This window comes from Andrographis paniculata, unplaced genomic scaffold (genome assembly GCF_009805555.1).
Source record: "Andrographis paniculata isolate CXL003 unplaced genomic scaffold, ASM980555v1 Contig9END, whole genome shotgun sequence".
NCBI lineage: Eukaryota > Viridiplantae > Streptophyta > Magnoliopsida > Lamiales > Acanthaceae > Andrographis > Andrographis paniculata.
The window spans coordinates 2672199-2693060 of NW_026137639.1; the positions used below are offsets into that span (position 1 = coordinate 2672199).

Here is a 20862-nt window from a genome sequence, read left to right on the forward strand (position 1 = left end):
TATATATATATACATGATGTGTGGATATGTAGTGAGGTTATTATTATTATTATATATATATAGATAACATAAGTGAGTAGATGTAATGATGATAAGAGTAATGAATTTTTTTGATACAGAAACCAAACAGAGAAGAAATTCGGATGTTATTTATGTCCACTGCATTTTACAATTCACTCATATATATATATATATATAGGCACATCAAATTCCATATTGATTGAATAGAAAAGTATCCATGTATCTCTTACATCACATGTTAGTGTATTCTACGTGTTTACTTCGTAATAATACTATAATTTTTAGTTTTTATATTGTATTGTATATAAATAAATTGATATAATTTTATTCTTCCCGCATATTTTATATGGATATAATATCGTTTGTTCATCAAGTTATTCCTATATTAGTTTGTATTTTAATAATAAAATAAAAACAAAAAATTTATTTATTTTTATTTATAATATTAATGATAGTTAATGATTTAATTTTTTCTAACAGCTATCTACAACCATCTATTATGAATTATTTGAAATATAACAAATTTATATTGTATAGAGCTTTTAGGTATTTTTATTTTTTTTTTCAATTTCTCATTTATTTATTTAATATGTATATTTGATATACACTTAAGCTAATATATGTATCTTTACTTTTACATGTATTCTACATATCTTTCTTTAACAAAGAAAGTAAAATTAATATATATATATTTTTAAAATTTATCATTATAAATTATTTGATTTTGTTTTTTTCATATTCGAAGTAAACAAGTAAAAAACTTACATTAATTGTCTATATTTGTTTTCTAATTAAAAATATTTCTAATATATTTTGTATTTAATTTACTTTTGTTTATTTTACTATATATTAATACTACTAATTTATTAATATGTTTATATTTATTTAAATATAATGATATTTGATTTAAAATTAAATTTTATTTAGAAATTAATTGAATATATAAATATTAATATACAATTTTTAATTAACATAATTTTTAAATATAAATAATAATAAATTAATTTATTAAATTACTTTTAGAAAATAGTATTTAATTGGGACCATTAATAAAAAGAAAATAAATTTATGTTACATAATTTTACAACTTTTTTTTCTATATTCTAATGCTAATGGATAAATTGATATATATTTATTTTGATATATTTTACAACATTGCTTTCATATTTAGTTTGTTCTATTTGTATTTATGAATAAATGTGTTTTTATGTTAGATATAAAAATTTATTGATAACATAAAATTATATATATATATATATGTTAGTCTTGAATTATAGACTTTAATAAGTTGAGAGAATATATATTGTATTAATATATATATTGTATTTTTAAATAATATTTATGAAAAATAAATAATATTAAATGAATAAACTCATTATTTTGTACTCCCTCGAGGAGGGCACATTTTGGGTATTTGATATCCGAATCGAACTAAACAAATATTCGAAACCGCAAACCGCATTCGAACCGAAATTTCGATTAACCGAAAATATTTTCAATATTTACAAATAAATCGAACTGAACCGAAATTAAAAAATAATTAAAATTCTAATTAAATCAAAATATTTGCAAATATTTCAAATATCCGAACCGAAACCGAACATAATTATTTATATAAATTTTAAAATATAATAATATAAATATACGAATATATTAACCGAATCGAAAAAAAATATAAAAAACCGAAATCGAACCGAATAAATATCAAATATACATTATTTGTATTCTAATCGAATTTGTTCAGTTAACCAAAAATTCGATTCGGTTCAGGTCTGTTCAGCAATTCGGCGGTTCGGTTCGATTTTTTTGCCCACCCCTGATGAACCACCGACGAACAAACTTATTGGCCAGCGAGCATCAAACTATATATAAATGTGTACCTAAGTTTATATCTGTTCTTTGGCAAGATAGATCATCACATTTGCAAGACAAGACAAGACAATTGGTGATCATGAAAGAAATACTGAAATAAAGTTTTAAGAGTATGGAGAAGCTGTTACTTTACAAAAGGATCTACCTTAATAACATTACAAGAGAGGACAAGAACAAGATTGAATAACTCTGAATCTGTTCCTCGACAAGGTTTTGCATCCTTGTCCAATTTCAACTGCAAAAATTTAAGGTAGTATGTAGAACAGGCATTGATTGCTATGTGATTTACTCCAATTTTCTACTTCTCTGGACATGCTTTGATTTCAATGCAATGATCAATCTCCCAAACTGTTTCGGCGCTTCACTTTTTCTCCTTAGCAGCCTTCACGGTAGATTTTTGTTTTGGTAACAGAAAGAAACGACGAAAAGGAAAGAAAAAACATATAAATGCGAAAAAAGAATAAATTCATAAGCTCTGAGCACAAACTAACTGAATTTCTTATGCTTGCAAAAAGGCAGAATGGGAAAGTATTTTACCTTTTTTAGTTTCTCCAGCACCGAATCTTCAAATGCCTGATATCCAGCACCAACCAGATTGTCCAATTTCGGATGATCGGCCTCCTTTCTCTCGGCGCCAAAAATAGCCGGCGATGAAGCTGTAGCTGGTTGGAGAGGCAAAACTAGAAGAGGATTTGAAAGATCGCCCAAGACATGCCCGGTAGTTGCACCCTGCAAAAATCACATTTTCCATGAGAACCGAAAAGGACAATAGTATAAAAACGAAACACAAGACTAAGTGAAAACCGACTAAACATACAGCTGCTTCTTTATTTGCCATTACTACAAGTGCTGATCCTTTCTTCTTGGTACTCTTGATGACTACATCCTCGACAGTACCAAATTTCTCAAATATTTCCCGAAGTTCCTGTGCAGTGTAATCCCCACCCGTCTTCTCCCACGAAACTTTAAGAATCTTTTGCTTATCCAATGCATTGCCTCCGCTATTCTTGTTATCTTTTTCCCTTTCTGGTCTCTCTTCCTTGGACTGTGCTGTAGCAGTTGGCATTTTCTTAGCATGCATTGCCCGGATTCTAGCTATCTCATCCTTGAGTTTTCGAGATATCCTCTCTTCCTCCTCTTTAGCTTTCAAGGTGGGATCGACTTGAGTGAAAGCAGATCGCTCCCTTTCTTCAAGATCTGACATCATTTTTCGGCGCTTTGAATCTTGTTGTCCTTGTCGAAGAAGCTTCTCCCTTTTCACTCTGAGTAGATCATCAAATAGCTTCCTAGCCTTTTCATCTTTGAGAACTTCATACGAAGTTTTAAGCTTTAGAAAATCAGCATGTGCATTGGGATCATCAGGCCTCTTGTCTGGATGCAGTTCCCTGGCCTTTGATCGATATGCTTTATTTATTTCTTGTTCTGAAAGCTTGGCACCTTCCTCACCAGATGGCAGCCCCAAAACATCATAATGGTCGCATTCAACCTCCATTCCTCAACTGGAAAAATAACAAAGGATATAATGAATCTTAAAAGGTACACAGAAATTAAACAAGGAATTGGTTTTGCAAGGCAGCAGATGCTGTGTATGAATAAAATGAGCATAACCTTCATGAATTTTGAAATCAAGAAAACCACAAAGATAAAAGAAACGAGAAGAAGTTAATCTTCTTCCCTGAAAACTAGTGGAATGGCACCATCCATTGCAATTGATATGGATTAAGCACCCAAATTCATAATGGACACACACGTACATAATTCAGAGTTAAACATGATACATACTACGAACATATAAAATGATGCTAACAAAGTGTAACGAAATTTGAAACAGAAATTGCCAATTTGGCCGAGTTATAGGATCACACAACAAAAGCATTCTCTCATATATAGCCATCGCATCATTTAGTTTTAAGGAGAATAGAGGCTTGGTATCTCTAGTCAAACAATGAAATCTAAAGTAACAAAACAAGCAAGATTCCAGTACATTCCAAGACAAACTGGCACCAAAGTACTAAACAGAATTAGAAGCAAGAAACAAAGAGAATATATAAACTGAAACCAAAAAGGGTTAAGGTAAACTATATGGAGCCCTAGGACCGTTAATATAATTCTAAAAACACCATTGTTGAACTCAGTAGAGAGATCAGGGAAGATATATAAATATATAGCATATATAAGTGAGACCTGGCGACTGCTGGGGTTTTGCAATTTGCAGGATGCACTAAGAACAAGAATATGAGATAGTTCTAACTAGTATCAGATTTACTAGTTAGTTTTTTAATGTGTTTGTTAAAAATGTTAGACCAATAGTCAGCAATTCGAAGCCTTAAACCAAAATTGAGATCTAGACTATGGCGGCAATTGAGTAATAGAAAAACAATGAATTGTATGCAATTGATATGATTTGAATACAAGAACTCAGAATCCCAGTCTACAGAATCAAAGTAATGCATCCTATATTACTGCAACACATATTGATCATCTCCTTCGATCCACATGCACAAATATTCGCTTTTCAATTAATGAAGCAACACAATAAAAATCTCTTTTCTTTCTTTTCAAACAAATATTCAGATCCATTTTGGGCGTGTCCGTGTCGGGTGATGAATTAACAGTTATCGAGAATGATGAAGAAATAAAAGTATGAACTACAATCTCTTCTCCAAACAACATGATGTTGATTCTTACAAAAACAAACCAAGTAATACCATAGAAGCATGTTTTCTCCAACAACTTCGTATTCCTCGCACATACAAAAAAAGAAAAAAACAAAGACAACTAGGAACATCGTCAAAACCTAAGTCCCAATCAGTTCAAAATCCATATCTACTGCGCCATAATCCTCCAACAATCCATAAAATCCAAAAGAGACAACTACAAATCATTGTCGTTACAAATTCTCGACAATCAAGTTTTCTCCAAGTAAAATGGAAAACCTTGCCCAATTATAAATAAGGGTTTACTTCGATCCAATTAACATTATTTTTACGACTTCCGTGGTGTTAATAAAACCCTCTACCTTTCATGGCATACAAACTTCGTTCCAGTCAAGTTAAATTTCAAATCTCTTTCAAATTGAGAACAATTTGATTATTAATTACCTTGGAGATGCTCTCGCCGAAGTGCAGTCGTTGGCGGAGGAACGCTTAGACCAACAGCTCACCGGAATCGCACCGACTTTGTGACGGAGTGGTACGGGCTATGGCCCGGAGGGAGTGTTGAGGGAAGAGGGAAGAGGAGTTGGGAAAGAAAAGAAGGAATTCGAGGGACAAACTAAGGAAAAAGGCAGGATTTCGACGGTTTAATTTAGGTATGTTTCTTGGTATAGGTTCGTCATTTGAATTGATATTAAAATAGTATATAATAAAATATTTTGTTAAAAAAAAAATATATATTTATTTTAAAAAAATAGCGGTCAAATAGTACTAATGTTACAAGTATCTTATTATATTATTTCTCTCTCTTTTATTATTTGTATTAATTTTACTGTGCCCATGAATTACACGGCGACGCGGCTAGTACTATAACTTTATTTGTTATATATTTATATACAAGTGGAGTGTGGTGACTTAAAATTATAAATTTTATTGAATTATTAAATTAATTATTATTATTAAATATATTATTTTTTAAGTATAAAAATTATTTAAATAAATCAAAATATTTTACATAATTAATTTTTAATATTCTAAATATTGAAATATAAAATTTAATAATAAAAAAATATTGATATATACAATAGCATTTCTACATATATAAAATTTTATTTTTAAATATATTTATAGATCTTAAATAGACAGGTATATTAAAAAATATATTAAAAAAAACAGGTATAGTAACCTATAAATTAATTAATATTAAAAATAATATTTAAAATTCAGATAAATAATTTATATATATATTATCCATTTGCAATTAAATTATAATAAAAATAAATAAATTATTTATATTTGTAATTCAATAGCATATAGTTATAATCTATCTCAATTTGACTGCATGTAAATTTTTATTTTTTTATGATTTATATTTACAATAAAAAAAATAATTTGATAATAATGTTTTTATTTTTATTTTTTTTTAAATCCTAATTAAATGACAGAAATAAATAACAAATTATCAAAATTATATTTGTTTATTTTATTTTTAACAATCTATTTTATTATTCATTAAGAATAACATATATCTTTCTTATTCGTTTGAAAACTAATAATTATATAATTATTCCAACATTCAAATAAATATCAAAATTCATTTACTAAGTGTAATAAGTCGTCTCTGGCTAAGAGAAAAATGTGCGCAAATGGACAAAGTCCCTGTATGGACTGAAACAGGTACATTTACAATGGCATTTAAGATTTGATAAATGATGTTATCAAATGGTTTTAAAATAAATGATTGTGACAAATGTGTCTATTTCAAATAAACACATTCTGCTTTTATCATATTTGTCCATATGTAAATGACTTACTGATCATAGCTAAGGATGTTAGCCTGATCAACGAGGTCAAATGCATGTCGGGTCGTAACTTCGACATGAAAAACTTGGGGTTAGCCGACGCCATCCTTTGAATGAAGATTCTAAGACAAGACGAAAGTATTGTTCTAACCCAATCCCACTATGTGGAAAAGATTTTGACAAATTTCAATGCCTAAAACAACACTCCAATGAAAACCCCAATAGACCTCAGTGTGCACTTGATCAAGAATAGGGTAGAGCCCGTAGCTCAAGAAAACTATGCCAAAATTATTGAAAGCCTAATGTACTTAACAAATTATATAAGACCTGACATGGCTTGCTCTATAAACAAACTGAGTCGATACACTAGCAACCTCAGTCATGAACACTTAAAAGCACTAGTAATAGTATTAAGTTTTCTTAAATTTACTTTGAATTTTGGTATACACTACGGAAGATATCCATCGGTACTCGAAGGGTAATGCGATGCCAATTGGAATTCTGATGCAAAAGATTCACTGTTTACAAGTGGATATATATTTACAATTGGAGGAGGAGATGTTTTGTGGAAATCCACAAAACAGATGTGCATTGCACGGTCCACAATAGAATCGGAGTTCATCGCCTTGGACAAAGCTGACGAGGAAGCCGAATGGCTGAGGAACTTTATGGATGATGTTCCATACTAGACAAAACAAGTACCCCTCGTGATGATTCATTGCGATAGAGAAGCTGCAATAGCAAGAGCTAAGAATGGAATCCACAACCATAAATCCCGACATATCCGATGTAGACATAAATTTGTAAGGTATATTATCACCAGTGGGGTTTTGAGTATTGAATGTGTAAAGTCAATAGAAAACCTAGCAGATCCGCTAACCAAAGGGTTGCAGAGAAATCAAATGTACAAACTGCTAAAGGGAATGAGTTTGAAATCCACAAGATAGAGACGATTAGAGGGGTAACCCAACAAAATCACTAGGAAATCTTAAGCTTTGGTTCAATGTGATAACTAAGTTGTAAGACTCCGATACGAATACTCAATTACAATTCCCTAAAAAGCAATGAGTGTTATAATGTGCAAAAGTGGTGAGGTTAAGTCAATGGCTCTTAATAATCCTAAATGTGTGAGTTAAATACCTTGAGATAAGATTACATATATAAGTGTGAAGTGTGAGCCGCTTCAAACGAAACGCTTATGAATCCAAAGACGAGATCCATGGCCGAAAAGGATCAAAACGTGAAAACAAAGTTGAGACTGAGATAGCGACACGTCAATATTATTGACCAAATGCACGCAGAGGTGGAACAGTTCAATGGATAACATCAACTGGACCACCAGTACACTCTGCAATGTTGATTATGGAAGGTTCAAAGACACAAGCTACATGTCCTGATGTGTCAATGTCTCACAGGGCCTGAGTTGGGCTTATGTCCTTTTATGGGCATTTCCACTCACATGGGAGATTGTTGGATAATCGGTTATTTATGCAACTGATTAATTGGTGAGTGAAAATGTGATGGGCCGATGTACTAAATTAATTAGATTAATTTAGAAAAAAAATAAATATTATTTATTTATTGTATATGGAGTTTGATTAATATTTTGGCTATTTTGCCTGTCTTGAAACAAACCAAATTGTGCAGCCTTAAGTTAAACCCGGATATATGGTCTAAGTCGCAGTATTATTTGGATAAAATATTATTCGTTGGATGAATTTATTATAATCTCAAATGAAATGTTTAAAATTACAATAAATTAAATTGTTTCAAACGGAAAGTTTGAAATTAGAATAAATTACGATCGTCACAAACAGAAAGTTTGCTATTAGAATCAATTACGACCACTTCAAATGGAATGTTTGAATTTAGAATAAATTACATCGGCAATTAAAGTCGTAATTATGATCGCGATTGATCCCCTGTCATTTTAGCCGAGTGGAGACACCTATATAGAAGGTCTCCCCCTTTCTTTCTAAACACACCAACAATATTCTCTCTTCCTTCTTTCATCTCTTATAGCTTTCCGACAACCTCCCCAGCTTACTTCCTCTCTCGCTCTGTTCGCCGGAGCTCCAACAATTTGAGGTGTCATTCTCATCGGAGACAGAATCCGTTTTATCTTTAAATTAGAACGCCAGCCACCAAAGGCACTATCAAGGTGGATCTAATTTTCGGAAAGATAATTCATCCTCGACTCGATTTCACGGTAGACTTTGTTCTCACAATTCTCATTTTGCTAAGAGTGGTCCAATCATCTTCTGCAATCCATTTTCTTTTCTTGTTGTTCAAAATAGTGTAAGTTTATCATATAAATTTCAAATAATTGTACATGTCCAATAAAAGCATAACCATTTGGCTATTTTTAATAAAATTTCAATTTTACTATATTAATATTAAAAAAACATTATACTATAAGAAGTACGTACGTAAGAATAGTATTTTATAGATTTAGACGATATAGTAACACTCTTAGTTCATATTAAAAAAATATGTAAAAACTAATGTTTTGCTTGCTTATAAAGAAACTAATAAGTAGCAGGTAGTAATAACAAAAAAAAATAAAATAAAATTGTTGATGTAATTTTTCAACAAAAATAAAGTAAAATTCAAAGATATTAAAAATATCCTTAAACTTGATTAATTAGTGCCTGAGATTAGGAATCTCTAAACACTGTAACGTACAGAAAATAAACTGGAAAATAAAAGACTGAAATTTAAAGTGGTGATCCCCAAATCTGACTTTGCTTTGTTGAAGTTGATTGAAGATGCCTTGCCAAATGATGATCCAAATCCTTAAATATTCTTTGAAGAAAACCTTCAGAACCGTCGCACTGTTTCACCAACCGTTCCCACCAGTTACAGAACTCAGAACTGCCTCTTTCATTGACACATGTCTTTAACCGCCTCGCCAACCGCATAACCCAACGACCGACCAACCGACCAATCTAGATACATAATTGGTCGCCAGATCAAAAAACTCACTGGTCGCCCCATCAAACGACCACTATTTGGTCTCTTCAATCGTCTGACCTATCAACAGACCTTTCTTCGCCCAACTTCCTTTTTCGACCGACCCCCATAGCAGCCAACCTTTGTATCAACCGACCCATTTATCTGACGGATAATCCGACCTGCTTGCCCGACCGCGGACTATCTGACTTGCTTATCTGATTGAGAACCAACCGACTGAGAACCCACCGACTGACTCTGGATACCTTATTATTATTATTATTATTATTATTATTATTATTATTATTATTATTATTTTTTGTGCTTAACAATAAGCCTCCTCCTCAAGACTCCTAAACATCACTTCCAGTGATGTTTTAGGAGTTTGCAGGCCGGCATCCGAGGCTACGTCAGCCTCAGATCCGACCTCCATCCTTCGAGGCTACGTTGGACCCGACCTCCATTTATCGCGGACTGGTGCTGGCCTGGACGTTGGTCGATCTTGCACTAACATTGCTTCAGCATCTCCCCCCTGACGGAAGTCATGATTAATTTCTGTAAAAAAGGATTCTAACCTTCTTGTCGTGGATGCTAAACTGGCCAGATCTTGAAAGTCGTGGGCTGTCAGGGCCTCGCGAAGTCTGGTATGCATGTTCCTGACCACCAAATTGGTCATTTCGCTTTCATTGATCATCGTAGGACATCGTCCCTTCATCAATCGCATCCTCTCTATGAATTGGTAGCCGGTCTCTTCCGGCATCTGCGTGATCTCCAGAAGGTCTATCAGTGAGACTGTCGGCAGAGGATTAAAGAACCTTCCATGAAAATCTGCCTCTAAATCTTCCCAAGTTTGCAACTGTCCAGGCGGCAGACTGACATACCAAGAAAAAGCTGTTCTTGTGAGCGACAACCCAAACAATTGTAACTTGTGAAACGGATTGTTGCCTACTTCTCCCAATTGAGCCGTGAAGCGACCCACATGCTCAATGGTAGAGGCTCCGTCTTCTCCCGAAAAAGAATAGAAGTCTGGTGGCCTATAATTTCTCGGGAGAGGATGATCGTTAATGATCCTTTCTGGAAATGGCCTCTGGTAAACCGGCCTGTTCACCGTTTGCGGATTCATTCCGAAATGCACCCGCAGAACTTGAGCAATATCCTCCGGATCTACTCTGGGTGGAATATGGTCGAACACTGGAATGTGATCGTGAGTCTGACCTCCCAATCTTTCTTCTCTGGAGAAGACTGGTTCGGCTGGGATGGGATTATGAGTCTGTCCCTCTAATCTCTCATTCGGCTGGGTATTATCAACCCTCGGTCCCAAAGGAACATTATCTGGGAAAGTTAGAGGAATCTTCCCCATATCTGTTCGGTTGAAAGTTGTAACGCTTGGAAACGTACTGTCAACGTATGATGGTTCTGCAAACGTTGATCCTGAGAAAGTCGCCTGAAAACGAGAAGGTGACACGGCTGGAAGCATGTTTGGATACAGGGTGAATCTGGAGAATGCCTGATCCAACATGTTTTGCATTAGATTTTGTTGTTCACGCAACATGCTCGTTTGTTGCTCACGCAACAAATTCTGCATAACCAAAGTATGCCGGTTGTTCATTTGTTGAACATAAGACCACCAATCAGTTGGTGGTTGTGGGATTTCCCCGGCATTTGGCATGACTGGTGGTGAAACATTCTCTCCCACCGGTGCTGATGATGATTGAGGTTGTGTGCCTGCCATATTGATTTTTCTGATGATTCGGCCAGACCTCAGTTGTATGACATTTTGTGTTGATGTAGGATCAGCAATCTTGCCTTTCTCCCACTGTGGTCGCCAATTTGTTGATGTAATTTTTCAACAAAAATAAAGTAAAATTCAAAGATATTAAAAATATCCTTAAACTTGATTAATTAGTGCCTGAGATTAGGAATCTCTAAACACTGTAACGTACAGAAAATAAACTGGAAAATAAAAGACTGAAATTTAAAGTGGTGATCCCCAAATCTGACTTTGCTTTGTTGAAGTTGATTGAAGATGCCTTGCCAAATGATGATCCAAATCCTTAAATATTCTTTGAAGAAAACGTTCAGAACCGTCGCACTGTTTCACCAACCGTTCCCACCAGTTACAGAACTCAGAACTGCCTCTTTCATTGACACATGTCTTTAACCGCCTCGCCAACCGCATAACCCAACGACCGACCAACCGACCAATCTAGATACATAATTGGTCGCCAGATCAAAAAACTCACTGGTCGCCCCATCAAACGACCACTATTTGGTCTCTTCAATCGTCTGACCTATCAACAGACCTTTCTTCGCCCAACTTCCTTTTTCGACCGACCCCCATAGCAGCCAACCTTTGTATCAACCGACCCATTTATCTGACGGATAATCCGACCTGCTTGCCCGACCGCGGACCATCTGACTTGCTTATCTGATTGAGAACCAACCGACTGAGAACCCACCGACTGACTCTGGATACCTTATTATTATTATTATTATTATTATTATTATTATTATTATTATTATTATTATTATTATTATTATTTTTTGTGCTTAACAAAAATAAAATAAAATATGCATCAATTGTTAAATGTGATTTAAGTGAATATCTATAATTGGACCATTTGATTAGGGACACTATATTTAAGGTACGAATATTAATTAGTTAATAAAAGTGAGTTATGATATTATTTTATTATTTTGTATGTAATAAATAATATTGATATTTTTTTAAAGTAAATTTAATAGATATGATTAAAAAAATTAAAATATATATTTAAATATTTTAAAAATTATGTAGGAATAAAAAAATATATGCAATATAAATACCATATTTTGTAGAAAATAAACTTTTCTATAATACAAGTAAATAAAAAGATACTTTTATTTATTATTTTTTAAGGAGAGATATAAATAAAAATTTTTTACATGAGTTTATATTTGATTTTGTAAATTTTACTCAAAATATAAATATATCAATTGTTATGAGACATATAAAAATAAAGATAATGTCAATTGTGGTGGACAAATAAAGTAATTTCTAATTAGAATCAATTAACTTTAAAAAAAATTTGGGTAAAAAAACCAGATATAAGAACGTAAAATAAACGACCCACGATTGCATAAAGCTGAATTAAAAAATCCAATACAAAAATCTTTGGCAACGGATAGAGAAGCGGGTAGTGTTCCCAGACCCGACCCGACCCGGGTACAAGTCTTGTTATGCAAGTCTGGGCAGGGAGGGCAGCCCACCATTTCACATATATTACCAGCGAAAGCTGATTTCATTGCCCAATCGAATACGACTGCCAGACGACGGAACGCCAAAATATCCCCCACCCCACCCTTTGTTCATCCTGTCCAAGCTTGTTTAGCCGATCAACTACCGAGGTAATCCAGCCAGAAGTTGAAGAAATTTATATACGTGCATACGAATTTTGGTGGTATTTGGATTCCAAGTATGAACTTTTCCAGGATCGGGACTTCGTTAACTCGATCGTCGCGTTCCAGAGTAAGCCTATTTTGTTTCCGTATTTGCGTCGCTTCTTTATGTGTATGTTTGGATTGGAGCAGGGGACGATAAATTTTGGTGAGAAATTTTGATTGCGGGGTGTGTGGTTCTTGTTTTATTTTGCAGAATGTGATTAATGGGGCGACTAATGGGAGGCTCGTGTTGTGGAGGAGTAAGGGGAATTTTGGGGCTTCTGATGTGAATGGTTTGAACTGTGTTGATAATTTGTTTGACGGGAAATTAGGGTTTCTGAGGGCTTATTTATCCGCTGTTCGAGCTAGTAAGGGATCAATTCCCAAGGTTAATTTATCGGAAATTAAATACTATGGGGTAAACTCCAGAATTGGTAGATTGTTCTCCACTGAGGCGCCGAAGAAGAAGAAGAGTAAGAGCTCCAGTTTTTTGGCGTATTTTGTTTTTAATGACAATCAAAGATATTGCTTGTTACTTACACTGTGTTTCTGTACCAATATTGGTAGATTATCAGAATTTTTATCCAAAAGAGAAGAAGGAAATTCCAAAGCAGAATGAGCAAAAATCGAAACCCAAAGGTTAGTGTGTTCTCGTCCTGTAATATTTGATTACTTGTTTGCTTTGATGATGACCTAGTCATTTCTATTGTGTTTGTTTGGGGGTTTGGATTTTGAAGGTCATCTCTATTGTGTTTGTTTGGGGGTTTGGATTTTGAGTTGGGATTTGAATAGTAAAAATTTTGAATTTGAATAGTTGTATGATGTGATATAAATAGGTGTTGATGTGATGTTTTGAATGTAAAATTGATTTTTAATATAATATAAAAAATGAAAAATAGGTGTATGATTTGATGTTTTTTGGGGAGAAAAGATGGGATGAATAGTAGATTTAAAATCCAATCCCCCAAACAAACACACCGGTGTGAAGAGCTCCAAGTTCAATAACTGTGATCGATATTTAGTTATATAAAGTTTTTATACTTAACTTGCACCAGAAAAAATCATTGTCTATGTGAGTGCTTCTTCTCTTTCTGGACATTATCTCAGTTTCTATGCCTTGAGGATTGTTGCTTTAACTTAGTAATAAATGGAATCTGATAAATTCTTTCGTGAGTTCGTTGCTTTTGTTCTGACCATCTACTGCTTTACAAAGAGGGAAACAATATCTTTGTGTGTTTTGGTGCTAACAAAATGGCTCCCAGTTGAATGCAAGAACCTTGTTTTTTACATGATGTGATTGTAAAGCAAGTGCTCTAGAGATTTAGAAAAAGTTTATCACTGCTGAGATATTATTGTTAGAATTATGGTGAATATCTCTCCCTTTAATTCTCATTTCTCTATCTCAGAGGAAGGAAACACAAACGATCCGATCTATTACAAAACTTCATTTGTATTAAATTGGCAAAATGTACTCACGCCAATACTGATGATTGGGTTGCTCCTTACAATGTCAACCAAGCCAAGTGAAGAGAAACAGGTATTGAATTACGGACTTGCAAATGCTAGATTTTGTGGATTTTCATCAAATCAATTCAAGTATGTCTCATTATTGTGTTATAAAATGTTTTCAGTGCTTACAAGTGAAGTTGAAATAGCGGTCTGTGATATAATTTTCATTATGTCAAGCACACCATGACTTCCTTAATTTATATTAAGCTTCAGTACAATGATTCTTCCAGTTCCAGCACATGGTCTTGTTTTCTTAGTACTTAACTCCTAGTTAAATTCGGTACTTATTATTAACAGCTGTATGTATTCCATTCCTGCTTTTGTTTTTCACTCATTTTCAGTTTTTAATTCAATTTAGGATCCTGAAAATTTTTAATAATATTAAGGTTCTCTGACAAGTTTCAAACTTTTCTTCTCATCTTGGTTATAGTGCTGCTGCTATTTAGTATTTTCTTTACTCTGTTTCTAGGTTGTTGAGTTATAATTAACTGGGTGATATGATTATGATGAGGATGCTTCATTGTAATTCTTTGTATATATCTTTATGTGTGCAAATTAAAACAGGAACTGTTGTCTTGTGGTAGTCACTGCATGGTATTTATTTTTTGAACCACTTTGGGAGATTAGAAAGGCCTATAATGGTTTTCAGGATTTGGCTTTGGGTTAATTACTTTTTGCCTGGTTGGAATATCTCTGGGATTGTTACAAACTGCGATTAAATGAGAATCTGAGATAACCAGATAGCATTGTTTCCAGGTAGCCCAGTAAAATAATCTACTTTCTAAAACTTATTATTGCTTGATTTCTCATTGGTTGGTCCTGAATCAATCAACTTTGTTTATGCTTTGGGCCTTTAATATCTAACATTATTGGCAGTGGTAGCTAAAAGAGATGAGAATACCATTGTTCACGATGTTATTGTTTGCAGTGCACTATATGTATAGAAATAGCTCTGGTAGGAAAAATGCCTGAAACAAGTTCTGCATACTTTAGCATATTTTGGTTGGATCTTTCTATATCAGCTATTGATTTAAGCATATTTTGCTTTTGAATCGTTTGCAATTGGATACTTTTCGGTTTACTTATGAATTTTCTCTTAATGCTTGTACCATATTTTTGTCAGGCTACTGTTAAGAACTTAACATCTATATAATAGTATGAAACTAGTTTGATTATGTTTTAATCTGTGACTGTATTTCATGTACTATTCTGCTATGTTTCTTTGTTGGGATGGGATTTGCTCTTGTTTTCACTCCATTGATTTGCCATTCATTGGACTGCAGATTAGTTTTCAAGAATTCAGAAACAAGCTTCTCGAACCAGGTCTAGTGGATCACATTGTTATCTCTAATAAATCTGTTGCTAAAGTATATGTAAGAAGCACTCCACAGACTCACAGTGATCATAGTCCGGCTGAAGGAGGATCTGAATTTGTACCACCAGTGGGCAGCACAGATGCAAAAGTAAAAAATAGCCAATATAAATATTATTTCAATATTGGAAGTATTGAATCGTTTGAAGAGAAGTTGGAAGAAGCCCAGGAAGCATTGGGGATAGATCCGCATGATTTTGTGCCTGTTACTTATGTTTCAGAAATGGCATGGTTCCAAGAGTTGATCAGATTTGCTCCCACTCTTTTGCTATTGGGATCCCTTTTCTACATGGGACGTAAAATGCAAGGTGGACTTGGTGTTGGAGGAACTGGTGGGAAAGGTGCCCGAGGCATATTCAATATTGGAAAAGCTCACATTACGAAGTTGGACAAAAATGCTAAAGATAAGGTTTGTTGATAATTGTTTTATGAATAGCACCGATGCCTGCGCATTGTAGTAATCCACAGCACTGTCTCTGGTGCTGAGCTTCTTTCTTTCTTGTATTTGTTTCCATTTCCAGGTTTTCTTCAAGGATGTTGCGGGTTGTGATGAAGCAAAGCAGGAGATTATGGAGTTTGTTCATTTCCTAAAGAATCCTAAGAAATATGAGGAACTAGGAGCCAAAATCCCTAAGGGAGCTCTGTTGGTTGGGCCTCCTGGAACTGGAAAAACACTACTGGCCAAAGCAACTGCTGGAGAATCTGGTGTACCCTTTTTATCCATATCTGGTTCTGACTTCATGGAAATGTTTGTCGGAGTAGGGCCTTCTCGAGTTCGAAACTTATTTCAAGAGGCTAGGCAATGTGCCCCTAGCATCATATTTATTGATGAGATTGATGCGATTGGTCGAGCAAGAGGTCGTGGTGGGTTTTCCGGTTCCAATGATGAGCGTGAAAGCACTCTGAATCAGTTACTTGTAGAAATGGATGGATTTGGCACTACTTCTGGTGTGGTTGTTCTTGCTGGTACAAATAGACCTGATATTTTAGACAAAGCATTGTTGAGGCCAGGACGATTTGACCGCCAAATTAGCATAGACAAGCCGGATATCAAAGGCCGTGACCAGATATTTCAGATTTATTTGAAGAAGATTAAACTTGATCATGAGCCATCATACTATTCTCAGAGACTAGCAGCCCTAACTCCTGGATTTGCTGGTGCGGATATTGCAAATGTTTGCAATGAAGCTGCTCTAATTGCCGCTAGGGGTGAGGATTCACAAGTTAAGATGGAACATTTTGATGCTGCTATAGACAGGATAATCGGTGGCCTTGAGAAGAAAAATAAGGTAAGCTTCTTTTTCCCCAACTGGATGTGGTTAATTTGATCAGGACTTCTGCCTTCCCTTGTTGCTATATATGTTTTCTGCCAGTGCATGAATATAATCTAATTAATGAAGTTGAGCTATAGACATAACAAAATAGTATCTCTAGTATGGAACAACATCAATCGATAATTTTGTAGGGTCCATTTATTGAAAATGGATTTTAATTCCTTCGTTCTTTTTACTTGTATCTTTGTCTTTTGAAGATTTTGAAATTTGTTGACTTTAGAATTGATGTAAAATTTAATTTTTTAGTATTTGAAATCCACATTCTTATTTCTAGTTTTTTTAAAATCAATTTTGTTATCCTATTTATTTTCGTATTAATCTGTATTTAATATCGGCTTTAATGAAACCCATTTTGGTACTATTTAAAATGTGTTTTATCTATGACCTTTTGACATTTAGGGTGTGTTTGTTTGGGGATTGGATTTTAAATACACTGTTCATCTCATTTTTCCCCCAAAAAACATCAAATCAAACACTTATTTTTTATTTTTTATATTATACTAAAAATTAATTTTACATTCAAAACATCGTATCAACACCTATTTATATCACATCATATAATTATTTCAATTCAAAATTTTTACTATTCAAATTCCAACTCAAAATCCAAACCCCCAAACAAACACAGCCTTAATACTTTTAGTTATTTGCTATATGTGATGTGCTTGAATGTCTTGCCTATAAATGTGTAATTTGTAAACAATTTGTTTTATTCCAAAACCTTTGAAATGCTTTTTCGAAATCTTATAATACTTAAACAATAGGTTTGATTTTCGATGTATTTCCAATATTATATGATTCAATTCTATTCATTTTAAACTCACTCTCAAACTCAAACAATTCAACTGAGCGTACCCATATTGTGTATCTTTAGAAAAAGCTACTTCTACAATCATACCTTTTGACAGTGTTTAGCTTTTTGAAGCATCATGTTATATTCTCAAATGTTTTTACAGTCTCTTTTTGAGTATTTTGCTCTCAACAGTCTAGCTTCAAATTAGGAAAGATGGATTCTGCAAACAATGAAAGAAAAATAGAACTCTTTTAGCCATTTGTGTCGCAGTAGAGGCTATTAAACTCAATCAAGATTAAATGATATGTTACTGAATGTTGAAATTGATGAAAATATTTTCTCATACTTAAAAATCAAGATTCCAATGACTATTTATGAAGTAATAGCCAGTCTTATAACTAATCGAACAGTAGCTTTCTAATCTAGGATAGAAGCACTCTGTTTTTGTTGTATCATAATACATGAGCTGATTCTTTCAACATTATATATTCATACTGTTTTCTAAAAACCACATCAATTCAATCCCACACTCAATTTCATAGGCAAATGATAACATCTTTTCTTCCCTTCCCAATAAATAATTTTATAACCATTATCTGAGCTGGGGGGGACACATTTTAATGCAATAAATCTGGTATCGACTGTAACACTGTGGATTACACTCACCTTAGTATATTAGCTATAATCTATTACGAAGTTTTTTCTTGGTGAGACTTGAATACAAACATTGTGGTCTGTGACTAGAAGTACCCGACACACGTCACCATCTGTAATCTGCTTTTAGAAGTTTCCATCACTGATATTTTTGTATTGTTTTAGTTCACTAGTCTTTAGTAGCATCATAATGTGTATGCATTTGCTCATGAGTACCCTTATGGATATCATCGAAAGTGTTGCAACTTTTAAATACACTCGTACAAATGCTGGTGTTTAAGATTTCAGCAAAATAGATGTTCCTCTCTGTACCTGTCAATGACTGCGAATACATCTCATTGTGTCTACTTTTATTTTTGAGATCAGTTTGGTGATACTTCTTTTGCATGTAAAACATCCCTGATGATTTTTCGGTGTGGTTTCTTGCTTTTTTGTTTCCTGAACAGGTTATAAGTAAGCTTGAACGCCGGACTGTAGCTTTTCATGAATCAGGCCATGCTGTGGTCGGGTGGTTTCTAGAACATGCAGAACCCTTGCTGAAAGTCACTATCGTTCCCCGTGGAACTGCAGCGCTAGGATTTGCGCAGTATGTTCCAAACGAAAACCTACTCATGACAAAGGAGCAGCTTTTCGATATGACTTGCATGACTCTAGGTGGCCGCGCTGCTGAACAGGTAGACCCCCGTGTGTTTATATGATAATTAATATCCTTCAGTAGATATTGAATTGATTTTTTCTTTTTTTTTTTTACTTATTTCACTACATATTCGAATTTATTCGTACATAAGAAAATCTGACTTGTAGTTGTGCTATGACTGTTCTGCGTATACTTAGCTGTTGTTGTAGTCATTCAAATGAGTTATCTTTTCTACCCTGCTTTAGGTATTGCTGGGAAAAATATCGACCGGAGCTCAGAACGATCTAGAAAAAGTGACGAGAATGACATACGCCCAAGTGGCTGTTTACGGGTTCAGTGACAAAGTGGGTCTTCTCTCGTTCCCTCCCAGAGACGACGGATTCGAGATGAGCAAGCCCTACAGCAACAAGACAGCAGCCATCATCGATGGCGAAGTCCGGGAATGGGTGAATAAGGCGTACACTCGCACACTGGAATTAATCGAGGAGCGCAAAGAGCAAGTGGCTGAGATCGCTAAGCTGTTGCTGGAAAAGGAAACTATTCACCAAGATGACATGATCCGGGTGCTGGGAGAGCGTCCATTCAAATCGGGCGAAACGACGCATTATGATATATTCAAGAAAGGATTCCAGGAAGACGATATAAAGAGCGCGTCGCAGGAGGATGACCGGCCCTCGACGCCTCTGGAGCCTCAGGTAGTTCCCACATGATACTAATACTAATGATAATAGTAATTGTTAGTATTATCTATAATAAGATTTGTTTTTTTATTTTTTCGAATGGAATGTAAGATGATAATTATTATCTATGGAAAGTATGGTTCCTGAATATTCAAGCTGTAATGATTTGATTTGATTCCCAGTAAATTTCCATATGAAGGATGAAATTGTTTTGTTATGGTTTGGTTTGAATATTATAGTTGGAACCATTGTTATTGTGGGTGCTTAGATAGAGTAAATACATGGGAGCTATAATTTAAATAAATCATTTATTTAATATATTCAACAAAATAAATAATTCAAATTTTAACAAATTCAAGTAACAAGAAAATAACTTATTCTCTAAACTCTACAACTTATTGAACAAGAAAATAATTCAAATTTTAACAAATTCAATTTAGATATTATATTACATGTGATATACTCAAAAATTATTATAAAATTATTTCATATTAATCATATGTAAAAATTTATATTTATTTATTTATATTATATAAAAGTTTATACTTATAAGATGATATTCATATTTATATATTTTTATTGAAATACAGTATTTAAAATATTTAAATACATATTCTAATTTTTTAACGTTATATTATATATAATGCATTATGAATAAATTATTTTCAACCCAACTTTCAACTTAAAATTTAATCTGTAACCAAACTCATTATTGATTCCCCACGTACTCCTTCTGAATCAAGTGCTGTAAATTCCAAGGATATTCCTTAATGCTTCAAACCATCCAACACTGAAGGACTTTGTAAATATGTATTAGTTTCACATTTCTTCTTTTTAACTACCTTTCTCAATGTACAACGCTTTACCTTAAATGTTTGTTTTTTTAAGGAATAAGTAAAGTAGCAATAGGAGCTTAGTTATCATTACTTTAATGCTTCCTTCTTTTTTATGTTGCAAATTATCCAACCACCATGAAGTTAGATTCACTACAACAATTGCTCCTATAAACTCAGTTTCTGCCGTTGATTGAGTTACAAACTTTTTTTTTCTATAACACCAAGAGAAACACTCTGAGCCAAAGGTAATTCAATAACCAGAAGTGCTCTTCGTATTATCCACTGAACTAGTCCAATAATTGTCTAAATATCCTTATAATTTGAAA

The 20862-nt window shown here is 33.7% G+C and overlaps 2 protein-coding genes across 2 annotated transcripts; one reads left to right on the top strand and one right to left on the bottom strand.

Annotated features, from left to right (window-relative positions):
* Positions 1–1967: 1967 nt before the first annotated feature.
* On the bottom strand, positions 1968–5208 carry LOC127244157 (uncharacterized). The gene is made up of 4 exons (XM_051264548.1): positions 4995–5208; positions 2711–3392; positions 2431–2622; positions 1968–2275 (listed from the first exon to the last, which is right to left on the bottom strand). The coding sequence occupies exons 2-4, from the start codon at positions 3383–3385 to the stop codon at positions 2255–2257; spliced, it is 888 nt and encodes a 295-aa protein (XP_051120505.1). The 5' UTR covers positions 3386–3392; positions 4995–5208; the 3' UTR covers positions 1968–2254.
* Positions 5209–12572: 7364 nt separating this feature from the next.
* On the top strand, positions 12573–19873 carry LOC127244155 (ATP-dependent zinc metalloprotease FTSH 10, mitochondrial-like). Its single transcript, XM_051264544.1, has 8 exons — positions 12573–12809; positions 12936–13194; positions 13289–13360; positions 14128–14258; positions 15514–16011; positions 16124–16891; positions 18830–19057; positions 19266–19873. Exons 1-8 carry the CDS (start codon positions 12759–12761, stop codon positions 19728–19730), a joined length of 2472 nt encoding a protein of 823 aa, XP_051120501.1. The 5' UTR covers positions 12573–12758; the 3' UTR covers positions 19731–19873.
* The last annotated feature ends 989 nt before the right edge of the window (positions 19874–20862 follow it).

Bases quoted from the DNA above. Each gene is read 5' to 3' on its own strand.
- LOC127244157 (XM_051264548.1), bottom strand. From the start codon at position 3,385: ATGGAGGTTGAATGCGACCATTATGATGTTTTGGGGCTGCCATCTGGT. The intron at 2,623-2,710 runs GTATGTTTAGTC...TGATTTTTGCAG, and splicing joins TGGCAAATAAAGAAGCAGCT to GGTGCAACTACCGGGCATGT. The intron at 2,276-2,430 runs GTAAAATACTTT...TCTACCGTGAAG, and splicing joins TGCTGGAGAAACTAAAAAAG to GCTGCTAAGGAGAAAAAGTG.
- LOC127244155 (XM_051264544.1), top strand. From the start codon at position 12,759: ATGAACTTTTCCAGGATCGGGACTTCGTTAACTCGATCGTCGCGTTCC. The intron at 12,810-12,935 runs GTAAGCCTATTT...TTTATTTTGCAG, and splicing joins CTCGATCGTCGCGTTCCAGA to AATGTGATTAATGGGGCGAC. The intron at 14,259-15,513 runs GTATTGAATTAC...ATTGGACTGCAG, and splicing joins AGCCAAGTGAAGAGAAACAG to ATTAGTTTTCAAGAATTCAG.